The sequence below is a fragment of the Trematomus bernacchii genome, unplaced genomic scaffold (assembly GCF_902827165.1).
Source record: "Trematomus bernacchii unplaced genomic scaffold, fTreBer1.1, whole genome shotgun sequence".
Lineage (NCBI taxonomy): Eukaryota > Metazoa > Chordata > Actinopteri > Perciformes > Nototheniidae > Trematomus > Trematomus bernacchii.
Window position 1 is genome coordinate 6,968,243 of NW_022987641.1, and position 12,081 is coordinate 6,980,323.

At 37.8% G+C, this 12,081-nt stretch overlaps 2 protein-coding genes across 2 annotated transcripts in view; both read left to right on the plus strand.

The window, feature by feature from the left end:
* Positions 1 to 1,350: 1,350 nt before the first annotated feature.
* On the plus strand, positions 1,351 to 6,457 carry LOC117485037 (apoptosis facilitator Bcl-2-like protein 14). The gene is made up of 7 exons (XM_034133630.1): positions 1,351 to 1,462; positions 2,691 to 3,087; positions 3,803 to 3,946; positions 4,353 to 4,417; positions 4,708 to 4,869; positions 5,623 to 5,736; positions 5,826 to 6,457. Exons 2-7 carry the CDS (start codon positions 2,700 to 2,702, stop codon positions 5,865 to 5,867), a joined length of 915 nt encoding a protein of 304 aa, XP_033989521.1. The 5' UTR covers positions 1,351 to 1,462; positions 2,691 to 2,699; the 3' UTR covers positions 5,868 to 6,457.
* An 879-nt stretch (positions 6,458 to 7,336) lies between these two features.
* rassf3 (Ras association domain family member 3) overlaps positions 7,337 to 12,081 on the plus strand; it is a 63,059-nt gene continuing 58,314 nt past the window's right edge. Inside the window, exon 1 of the mRNA XM_034133327.1 lies at positions 7,337 to 7,972. Coding sequence (XP_033989218.1) covers positions 7,447 to 7,972 — 526 coding nt within the window. The 5' untranslated portion in view covers positions 7,337 to 7,446. The remainder of the gene's footprint in view (positions 7,973 to 12,081) is intronic.

Below are 12,081 nucleotides of genomic sequence, written 5' to 3' on the forward strand. Positions count from 1 at the left end.
GTTTAATTTCTTTTATTATAGTAAGAGTAACATGACCGCTGAGTCAGCATCAGGTTGAGTCATGTTTGGATAAAGGCTGAGTTGCACGTATTTGAGGTCATGAGTCAGGCATGTAAAGGAAAAGAAATGGATCGCTTCTTGGAAAAAGGAATTCCTCTCGTAAAACAAGTATATATATATATATATATATATAATATAACTGACACGAATACTCAAAACAAAAGCATGTTTGGTTTTCTGTTTATCACTAACACAAAAAGGATCTAGAAGTTTCCTTCACAACAAAAAACTCCAACTACTGATTGGTTATACATTTGGTGAACTTTTAAAATGTTATGGGAAGAAAAAAAACATACATACATATTTATTTGAGAGATATAAAGGTTGTACAGTTTTTTTTTTTTGTGACCAACTTTTTATTGTTGTTTGTTTGCCCTCACAGAGGGACTTATATACACAGATACAAATTATATAGACAATATATAGACAATGATACAAAAAGAAAAGACAAAGAAAAGAAAAAAATAAGAAATATAGGGATTCCCTTTCCCATGCCACCCCGTCCCTCCCCCTTCCCACCCATCTTGCCATTTCACAGAAAATCCTACCTGATGTTTGTTAGCAATCGTCTGAGTTCATATATATTATGTTATATATATTATTTATATTATAGCATAACAATTTCTCCACATAAAATACATTCATACCTTTTTTTTTCCACTTAACCTTTCATCTGTTTAAGCTGAATTGAGATTGACTCCTAATAATCTACAATTGCACCAAGGTGTGCATATATGTACAATCATAATTTACATGAATGATATTACCAGATCAGCAGCTCTTTGAATAGCCTCTAATGTTTCCCCCTAGCCTTATTAGCAGAAGCGATTGACAGCTCTGAGATTAGTAGGTCGTGGGGGTTTCCATCGTATTACAATTATTTTTTTGGCTGCTGTTAGACCAGCGAAAAGCACCCTTTTCTGATGTTTCTGTAGATCAAGAGAAGAATCATCATTCAAAAATATAAAGGTTGTAGGCTACAGTTGTAATTTAATTTGAGTAATCTTATCATTTTAGAATTAATAAAATTGTAATTCATAATTTGTTACTGTGTCTTTTAGTAGAAAATCCTTTGTGTTTCGGCTAGAAGGAGCAATGTAGTAAAACATGTGCTCACATTTGTACAATTCTATCTACTTTTGGTTAAACTGTGAAAATAAGCCCAAAATTATCATAGAAATCAAAATGTATGTGTATTTTTTGTGTTGTTGATCACTCGTTCTGAAAAGTACCGGTAATAGTAATACTGCATCATCACGTACAGTAAGACGTCGAAATACGTGATGACGTACGTCGCCGACATGTGACTCGACTCTTTAAAACTTCAGACGATCAGTTGCTGAGCGGTAGTGGAAGAAGAATCCTTTCCGGATAATTTAGCTACTTTTTAATCATTTTGACCGTAAGTACTCATGTTTTATGTCTTAAAATGTTATATTTGAATGGAATTAGTGTTATTACTGTAAGTGTGTATTTGTAGTTTCAGGCAGTTTATTAAAGTTAATAACTAACCTAGCTCAATGACGAAAGTTAACCTTTTTTGATATCGTCAATTTAAAACTGCTTCATTAATAGTGGTTCAAAGTACGTTTGGTAGATATTGTAACCAAAGACTTGTCCACTTACACAAAGTATAATAGTTAGCATTTTGTATGGCCATCCTAACCATGGTAGCCAGTTAAGTGAAGTTGGACAAACTAATAATGATGTTTGTAAAGTGTACTTTCACATTTGTTAACCTCTGACACTTCAACAGTCGTAACATATACTTTTATAATGCATATAAAGTGGCTTCAAATACCGTTTCAAAGGGCCTCATATGAGTAAAACATGTCGTGTAGCAGTAAATAACCTTATTGTTAAAATCCTGGTCCCTTTTTTTGGTGTTTTTGCGAAAAAGGCAGGTTGTTTTAAGCTAACAGTTAATGGTAACTTGTTTCGACATGACCCAGTTTTACTGCAATGTGTGCACCCAACAGAGGGCGACACATTGCAGTAAAACAGTAACAGAATAAAGCAAAACAGTTTATAAAATAAAGATAAAAGTGATTTGTACATGATTATACTATAGATGAGATCAATTTACAGTATTAGAAAAATGTTAATTCCACACTTTCTAAGGAGGAAGCCAAATACAGGCAGTAAAACAAAAACCATACAATAATCTGCAGCAGGAAAATAATGGTTTTAAAGAATCCATTCCCTAATCAATAAAAACTACTACTGTTTACTATTATAAGTAATGTATCAGTTGTGTCGATGTTTATTAAATGTGCTGCTCTGCTGGTTTGTATTAATATTCAAATAAAAACATCTGGGCTTTTGATGTTCAATTGTTATTTAATGGATCATTATCAATCAGGCATTTGTCACATCTTTCTCACATTGTATTGACCATTCATGAATTAAAGTGATCACTAGTTGCAATTGTAAATATAACCAAAGTACTCTTAAAATAGCAAAAAACAGACATTTAAAGAATAATAAGAACACAAGACAAATACAATGATATGAATTACTACTAATGTCCTGAGATGTGAAAGCACCTCTTGCTACAAATTCGACATTTTTAGTTCTCTCTCTTTCAATTTTATAAGCATATTAATGATTTAATTTGTATTCATCTACAGTGAAGCAACATGGCGAACGGGCACGTGAAGATCCACGACGTGTTTAACAACCACACCGGCCTGAACAGCAATATTAACTGTGACGCTAAAGCTACCTCAGACTCAGACAACATGGAGGACTCGGTGGAGCTCAGGATCCTCAGGGCCTACTTCAACAAGAGACAGCCAAAAAAACCTTCATCTGCACAGCACAGACCGACTCTAGTAACGGGGGGCACAGACGATAACAAACTCTCCCCTCAAACTGAAATACAGGAGAAGACGAAGAAGAAGAAGAAGAAGAGGAAGAATCTTTTCCCCAAACTTCTTAGCTGTATCAGACCTGGAAAACAAGAAAGAGAAGAGCCATACGATACGAGGCCTGCTAATGGCGTGGAAGTTCGTTCTTTAGATCCCCGTAAGTATGAAGCTACAGCCTCAGATAACTCCACTACATCTCCTGTATGATCAGAAGGGCTGAATCTAACAGTTGATTTTGTTTAATGATTCATTTTAACAATCTTGGCAGAAGAAAGTTCAAAAATGTCTTAAAAATAACTATGAAAGTCTAAAGCTCTGGAGGTTTCAGGGGTATACATTTAATACATAATACTTGGGATATTTAAAACGATAATACAAATAAATTGTATTTATAAGTAGCTTTCTAGAGACCCAAAGACTCTTGACAAAACCAGATAAGACAGTCCATACAAATTTAAGATGCCACTGGAAATACAATTATGAAAAAGTACAATGAAAAAACGCAAGTCAAGACGAAACTGTATTTAAAAGGAGCATGAAACTGTTCCCATCCCAATTATTCTTTGACTCTTGCCAAGTCATCTTGTTTTGTTCAATTAAAAAAAATATCAGTTTTTTCAAATGAAGTCAAGGCGTTTAAATGTCGTTGTAAACATGCAGCCACATGTTCTTCCTGATCATTCCCCCAGCAGGCTCTGAGTCAGACCTCGTGGCTTCTCCCTAAAGTAACACTTGGTCATTTTGGGGATTTCTTTTCAGGATGATTTGTTTTATTCTTTGGAAAAGCCCGTCTAAGAAACAGGCTCGGACTTGTTGCTGTCAACACGTGTGCTTATTCTCTCGTACTATTGTCTGTTTATTATTTATTTCAGCTATAGGGACAGATGAGGTTGAGAAGAACCTACTGGAAGAAGAGGAGGATGATCTTAAAGATGTAGAGGTAGCGAACAGACTGACAGACATCGCTGATGAGATCCCGTTCCTTCCTCCTGATATAGAGACAGATGCGGCAGAAGGTGAGTTTCGGATTCAGCCCTTCAGAATAAAAGTCTTTCAGAGAAATACCAGGCCTACTGCAATTTGACATTCTTCTCCAAACCTCTTATTTCCACCTGATGAATGCAGATATAAACCTACAATGGAGCGAAGATCATCACCTTAATGAAATCACTGTTTCAAACACACTTAAGAGACTGTTCACCATAACCAGCCTCCCTCATATCATCAGAAACATACTCTGACATATATGATTTGATCAATTGTTTTAATTAAATACAGGCAATTATGCTTTACATGGCCTTTTAGTGTTTACAATGTGCTTGGTTTGATCAAAGCTGAAGAAAATGTTGGTGATTGTGTAGTAATGAGGTATTTGTTATCTTCTCTTGGACGTGATTGTTAATCATGCGTCTTGTTTCCTAGATGAGAATGTGGAGAGGATAATCGGCCTGCTGCTCAGGGAGTCTGGAGACCGACTGGACGAGAGAGTAAGAAACAACTTTTACAGATATCTAAAGTTTCCTTTAACCTTTTGAATGTTCTTATAGGAAACTTCTTCACAGCAAAATGTGGAAGTCGTTCATGTTTGTAATGCGTTTTTATGTATTCATGTTGTTTCTTGAGCCAATTTGGTCAAATTTGTGTTAAAAAAAACTAATTTTTGTGACGTTAAGCCTATTTATAAAAATACATATTTCAGTGTGTTAAATGCAGATCAGTTTTTTCCTCAGTGTTCATTGAGTCCTAACCTAAATAAATGGTTTCTTGTCTCCACCAGGAGCTGAAAGGTTCTGGTATATCCCTAGAACTTTTTTCGGACTACAACTTCTTTAGGAGGCTAATGCAGACGCTTCTCATGAGGATGGGCCTCAGGAGCCCCGACCCAGACTCCCCGGGGCCAAAAGCATCTCCCAAAACTCAGATCGCTGTCACCTGTGAGGTGAGGATAACGTTAATGTTTTATCAAAAACGTTTAAAGGGATAGTTTGAATCTTTTGAAGTGGGGTTGTATGAGTTATTTAGCTTCATCAGTGTATACAGTAGATGCAGATGGAGGAATGTAACCGATGTAAAGCCACCAGACTCTTTTGAGAAAAGCAGTCATTCGACCTCTCAGAATAGGGGTTTGCTTGTCTACCCTCTCTGCTTGTCTCCGTCGTTTAGTTTTTGTTATTGTATGACTTTGGTGAATTTGAAATAACCAATTTGAAACACTAAAGTTACACAAAAACACAAACAAGGAACCAGTAGATCAACCATTTCCGTGTTCTGAGAGGTTAAATTACTGGGTTTTTTCAATGGACATTGGACACTTTGAAGGGAGCATCAATAATGACTTTAGTTTGAGGTGAAGTCGTAAAAATATTCTTAATAAAACGTAAATTATATTGATGTTTTTAGATGTCTAAAACATGATCTGATGCGTCCACAGCAGTACATTGCTTTTATTCCTGCTGGTTCTCCTGTCAGTTTCTCCAAACTGGGGACACGCTGAACTTAAATCACCTCATACAAACCTCCCTAACTATCCCTTTTTAAGTGAAAAGCTTTGCCTAACTGACCAACATGTAAATGTATTATCTTTTTAAATCTATAAACATGACATATACTGAGGGATCCTCCTCTGTTGCTCTCCCCAAGGTTTCTTCCATTTTGATTGACTAACAGTTGAAGTTGTTTGTGTTCCCCGCAGGTCACCACCCGTCTGTCAGCGCTCCACACACTGCCCACGAACCGACTGTTGGGCCACGGAGCCAGATATCTGCAGCAATATTATTCCTCCTGGGCCCAGCAGCAGGGCGGATATGTAAGCAACACACCACCTGTTGATATCATTTAAAACAATTAGTTTGACCTACAACTCTTTCAATATCTGTATTTTCCTCTCTTTCACAGGAGGAAGCCTTTCACAGTGACGATGAGGACGACATCGAGTGAACAGAACATTCTCTAAAACATGCAAAAGGACTAAAATCAGACTCAGGAAACATCTGTATTATTCTGCCACTTCAACTAACATGCAAATAAAGCCCACAGCATTAACGTATCTGCAGCTGCATGCATTAGAATAATATATAATTGTGTTATTCTGGGATTAAAAGCATACATATTTGTATTGTTCAGGTTTTTCAACGAACTTTAGCCAAACACAAAACTATTTTCCTGCCATTGATAACTACCGTTGTTTGCGATTTAAGTGTTATTTTGTAAAAAAATGTGTTATTCAGGGAGATAAAGGGTAACTAGCAATTTTAAATTAGAACTATTTATGCTGTTGTATAAAAGACAATGACATTTTGTAGCATTTGCACTTTTTTATAAAAAATGAATGAATGTTTTTAAGAGTTTCTGAGGGATGCACAATGTGGGTTATCTGTAATTGTTCCTGGTGTTGTTTTACGGCATTTCAGGTTTTAATTGTTTTACTTATGTCAAAAGGTGCCAAAGAAACTTGTGTACTGTCAGAATTACGCATGAATGCTAATGTACATGACTTAAAATAAACTGTTCATTGTAATTACATCTCAGTTTATATCAAGGTGTCCTTTCTTCCTGTTTTTTTAACTCCTTAAATTAAGTTTTTACTTTTTGTAACTATTCAACTTTTATCAATTAATAACAAACATTAAATTAAGACCATTTAATATCACAACATAGTAATATATATTTATGTCAAAACCAATTAATATGACAGATAAGTACTGCAAGGGTCAATAAACAAAATATGTTTGAGGATCTCTCATATGATTTACTGAATTGTTAGAATCATCCTCCTGTGGAGGGTACAGTACATGTAATAACTTGACGTGCTGTTACTTTATTATAATCTACACATTCCTATGCAGAGACACGCTTTTGCTAAATAAAGTGGAAATGGCGCCGCATTGTGGTCAAACTAGAAAGGGCAAATTCCACTTCCACTCCACTTTTTTAATCATTTATTTTTTGTCTTCATACTGTTCCAATACGTTGCCCAACGAGAAGTTATTTGTATTGAGTTTTGATCAATATCTAAATAAACTGTAAAGCACCTTGCTCCAATTATATCCCAACTTTAAGACGTGTACACCGTTTAAGGGAAGTTATTTTTGGCCAATGTTGCATAGAGAGCAACAGGTCACATCAAAAATAATATTTGTAAGTTAATCACATGTGGGCTTGTAATGGATCAAATGTTTGCCGAATTAGAGATAATACTCATATAAATAGAGTGAGAATTGTAATCAAGATTGCAAAGAGTACACGCCTCTTGAAAAAAATATAATCTTTAAATCAGCATTTCTTTGAACTGAGTTTGGCGTGCTGTCCTTTCTAGAACAAGCTGTTTTGACACCTCGCGCTGTGAAATGAGATCTAACCCGTTCCGCCGCTCGCGCTCACCGCCTCAACCTGCTCACCCGCAACAAGCACGAGGCCAGGAGGACACAGTCGGTGTCACCGGTGACGTCTCACCTGTCGGTCTGTCTAGCAGCTCCTCACACCTCCACCGGGCAGCAGAGCAGGAGGAGTGTGCGTGATGTTTAACGTCGTGAACCAGGTTCGGAAGTACGTCCCCACGCGCTCCTCGGTCACGGAGGACATCCCCGTGCGGACGGTGCAGGTGAACAAATCCCTCGGGACGCTGCGCGAGGCACCGGAGGCTACCTGGCCGCCCCCGGGCGCTAAAATACGGATCTCCAAGGCCAACAAGGGCGCGGCGGTGCGAGCCGTCCGGCGGCACCCCCCGTCACCCCAGCCGGCCAGCCTGGAGAGCCTGGAGGCGGCTTGGAGCGAGAGGGCGACCCCGGAGGTGAAGCCACCGGAGAGGAGCCCCGAGGTGAGGAACGGAGAGCCAGCCGGGATGGAAGGTGGAGGAGGGCCTCCCCGGGTCAAGAAGAAGGGGTTCAGACCCCCGGATGTGAGGACCATCTTCTCCCCCGGAGAGAGGGACCCCAGGGTGGAAGAGGAGTCCGGGAAGGGACACATCTTCGAGTCCGGAGGAGAGGACACCTGGTGTGATGTGTGCTGCCGCTACATCTTCCAGCAAGGGCTCACATGTGCAGGTAAGCGAGGGGGGGGGGGGGGGGGGGGGGGGGGGGGGGGGGGGGGGGGGGGGGGGGTACTGTGGACTCTTATGGTGAAGAGCCCCTTCAGAGGAAGACTCAAACTAAGTGTTTAATGAACAGACATATTGGAGGTTAAGCTTGAATGAACATGTAATATTCAGTGGCTTTTTCATGCCTCAATTCAAACCTTCTAACTTTCTTTCAAATGTGCATCTTAAGCAACAACATTTTTGCAAATTATAATCATATTTATTTTAAAGTATTTTGTTCCTCCAGCTGTATAGATTGTGTTTAACCAATACATGTCAGCTTTATAGTTCTTTTCCATTTTATATCACTGTAGAATCAAATGTACTGTCACAAAGCAGCAGAAATGGTTATTTGTCTCAACTCAAATGTATTTAAAACATATACATAAAGAACAACAAAGTAACAAAGATAGCATATCCCACATCAGGGAAACAAACTATAAATACATTACCTCCCATGAATGTAGAATACAATTAAAATAATGTTTGTCAAAAGCAATAGCATCAGATAAGTACAAGTCACAGTAAAAAATAATGGTTTTCTGGAAAATATTATACTTTTATGAAAGTATAACTGAAGTGTTTCAGGGTTTAATGATTCAGAGAGGTTCTTCGCCTTGCTACAAAGTCACATTTCCATTATCTTTCCTCCCAGACCTTTAAGGAAAGAAAAAATCATTTGAAAAAGTTATTCTCAAAATGTTTAGGTAGCAGCCTCTGTCATGTGTGATGGTGTGTGTGTGGCAGAGTGTGTGGGCAGAGTGTGTGGGCAGGGCTCAGCAGGAATGCAGTTTGTTATGCAGACCGACTGGTTTCTGATCTAAATAAAAGTGAGCCACGATGTCTCCTCAAGTCAAACCTGGACCTCCCTCTGTGTCCACTTCTGATGCAAACAATAGAAAGAGGAAACTCAGAGGAATGTGAGGCGGACATTGTGCGTCTGGGAGTGTTGAAACTAAAAGCTTAGTTTAACCTCCACTATCACTGTCGAAGACAAAGAGTTTTAATACTCTACATCAGCGGTTTTCAAAGTGTGAGGCGCGCCTCCCCTGGGGGGCGCCAGAGAGCTTCAGGGGAGGCGCAGCGTGAGAAAAAAATAAAGAGAAACAATGAAATCTAGCTCGTTAACTTCAGCTAACTTTATGCGAGCGGCAACATGGATCGATTTTTAGTGAAGTTACCTAAAGTGAGAGAGGAGACAGCGTCTGGCCACCCCAGTTGGCAGCTTTGTTTTGAAATAAAAGTTGTGGCTCATCGGACATTTATCAGAGAAAATCCCTGATGTCCGAGTGCAAGTGAATGCAGCACAAGACGCGAGCCTTGTAACCCTGGCGCGAGCGAGGAAATGTGATTGGCGGCGATTTCATTTGAACGGGCGGCAGAAAACGAGAAACATTCGGACCCAAGTACACGGAAGGAATAGGTATTTGCGGTCTACAATGACAGAGAAGAGACTGTCAAGTTTGGCTTGTGCTCAGCATTGAATCAAAACGCACTAAAGCTTTGGATGTTAATACGTTTGTGAGGCGTTTTGCTGAACAAGATGGTAATCGCCGCATTCAGCTGTAATAGGCATGCCAACTTGATGCTCTGCTCACGGATGACTCGAGCATTAAAAACTGTTAAGATGATGACCTTACGTGTGTACATATATTTTTTTCTTTGTGGGGGTCTGCCCTGAGAAAGTCAAATAAGATGGTGTGTAAAACTACACTGCCCAGACAAAAATAAGTAACCACTTTGATTTAACTAGGCCAGTAGGTAAGGGCATTCCACTGGATAATAATACCCCTGCATTATAGCAACAACAATAATAATAATAATAATAGCAATAATAATTGGGAGGGGGGGCGCGGCTGTTCTTATATTCTCTGAGGGGAGGCTCACCTTCCCACACTTTGAAAACCCCTGCTCTACATTATCAAAAGCTTTATTGTCACATGCAAAAGCTACAGCTTAAAATAGTAGTTCCTCTAAAAAAGCAACATACAGAATATTTAAGGCAGAAAAAGATATAAAATAGTGCAAGAAGAACAAAAATGTGCAAGAAATCAAAACAATTTTATAATAATGCCTGAAAAAGGACATTATAACTTTTGTTTTTGTTTTGTTAAAATCTATTTTATCACATTTTAATAATATGAATGTGTGGACAAGTAGACAAACCAACAAGTTAGCAGGTCCAAATTTCATTTAAAGACAAATATATCTTTATTTACTGTAATATTTTAGTCCTAAACACACAAAACATTCAGCAACAATGCATCAGGTCATACTGAAAATATAAAACAGTTACACAATGCTGACAGACAGAAAACAAAGTATCTTCTGACTCTGCCTTTGTCCTTTTAACCTTTTAACTCCTTGTGTTTACAGACAATAATGAGCTCTCTGTTTCCACCTGACTTTGTGTATAAAGTGTTAAGGCTCATTTAAAATGCAGGAAGCTCAGCAAAGTCCATTACTCCTCCTTTATGATACAAACCTTCCAATAAGTACAAAAGAGTGTATATTCTTCCTGAGAAAATGTGTAGAGGTGAAACATTGCTCTGCGGAGGAGAGCTGGCTCACTTATTAACTCAGAAACAGTCACTTATAAATCAGAGGAAACAGAGAGTCAGTTATTCCTTTTAAAAATTAATTGAAGCTGCAGAGAGCTTTTTGGGGGGGTTTCATAACATTGTCATACATTCAATAGCCTTAACAATTGTTTAAATACACTCACGTGAGTTTCCATGAACTTATAATGACTAATTATAAGTTTCTTTAATACTAAGCATTGCTTTTAATATAACAACACTGAATAATTGACCTATCCTCTCAATTAGTTATGATGTCAAAACATACTGTTCATTGCACATACTAGTAGGACCAGTTTACATGATACACTAAATGTCGTTTTTTCTTTTCTTAAGATATATAGTATTTCTGGCCTTTCTCAGACTTGCATTTTCATGATTTTTACTGTGGAATTCCTTAATTACAGTGACATAAAAAACTAAACGACATTTGGATATTGATTTTGAGAGTTTAAGATAATAATCTAATAACAAACTAATATTTTGGTTGATTTTTATTCTAACAATCAGAATATTAATACGGTTTATTGTAATATTTTACACTAAAAATAAATGTGCTTTAAATATTTAACTAAGTTCAAGTAGTAACATATCATCTTCTGCCGATCAAATTAGCTATTAGCATTCACATTGTTTAAGCTGTACTTGTTATTTTTATATGTTTGGGGAACAAAAATCTTCATTTGTAAAAGAAATTGTAGCTGTCATATGTAGAAATGTGAAACATGTCGTTTTACTTCAGAGTAAATGAATGCTTCCCAAAGTGGGTCAGATGAGACTCGATAAAGAAACGTCCGCTCTGTCTCTCATCAAGATGATGTAACAGAAACCTCAGAGATCTTTGTCTGACGGGTTTACTGTTGCAGTGTGTGTGTGTGTGTGTGTGTGTGTGTGTGTGTGTGTGTGTGTGTGTGTGTGTGTGTGTGTGTTGTGTGTGTGTGTGTGTGTGTGTGTGTGTGGTGTGTGTGTGTGTGTGTGTGTGTGTGTGTGTGTGTGTGTGTGTGTGTGTGTGTGTGTGTGTGTGTGTTGTATAACGTTTTTGCTGATCCTTATACTTTATTAGGATTAAAAGTGCAGGATACCTGTAACAGAGTATTTCTACACGGCAGTGTTTTTATCAAAAGCTGAATACTTAAACCGTAACAAATGCATGTGTGCTTGATCGTAATGATTAACAAACGAACAGATACAATCAGAAAGTGTTGGAAGTACTGTTAGGGTTGATATGCCATTGTACGGGGAGCTCCTTTTATTTAATGAGATGTCAAAATCTGAAAAAACAGCACTCAAAAAATCTGAATAATTACCTTATTTTTGTACTGTTGAGTTATTTACGCAACATAAAATGTAATGGTTGCTCATACTCACGTGTGAGCTTTTATCAAGGATTATTAGTTTAGTTCTAAATGTCACATGTTCATCATTTTATACAAATAATGAAATAATTGTAACGATTTTATGGTAAACTTTGAGCTTCTTGTGTCTTAAAACCATTTTT

Bases quoted from the DNA above. Each gene is read 5' to 3' on its own strand.
- LOC117485037 (XM_034133630.1), top strand. From the start codon at position 2,700: ATGGCGAACGGGCACGTGAAGATCCACGACGTGTTTAACAACCACACC. The intron at 3,088-3,802 runs GTAAGTATGAAG...TATTTATTTCAG, and splicing joins AGTTCGTTCTTTAGATCCCC to CTATAGGGACAGATGAGGTT. The intron at 5,737-5,825 runs GTAAGCAACACA...TCTCTTTCACAG, and splicing joins CCCAGCAGCAGGGCGGATAT to GAGGAAGCCTTTCACAGTGA.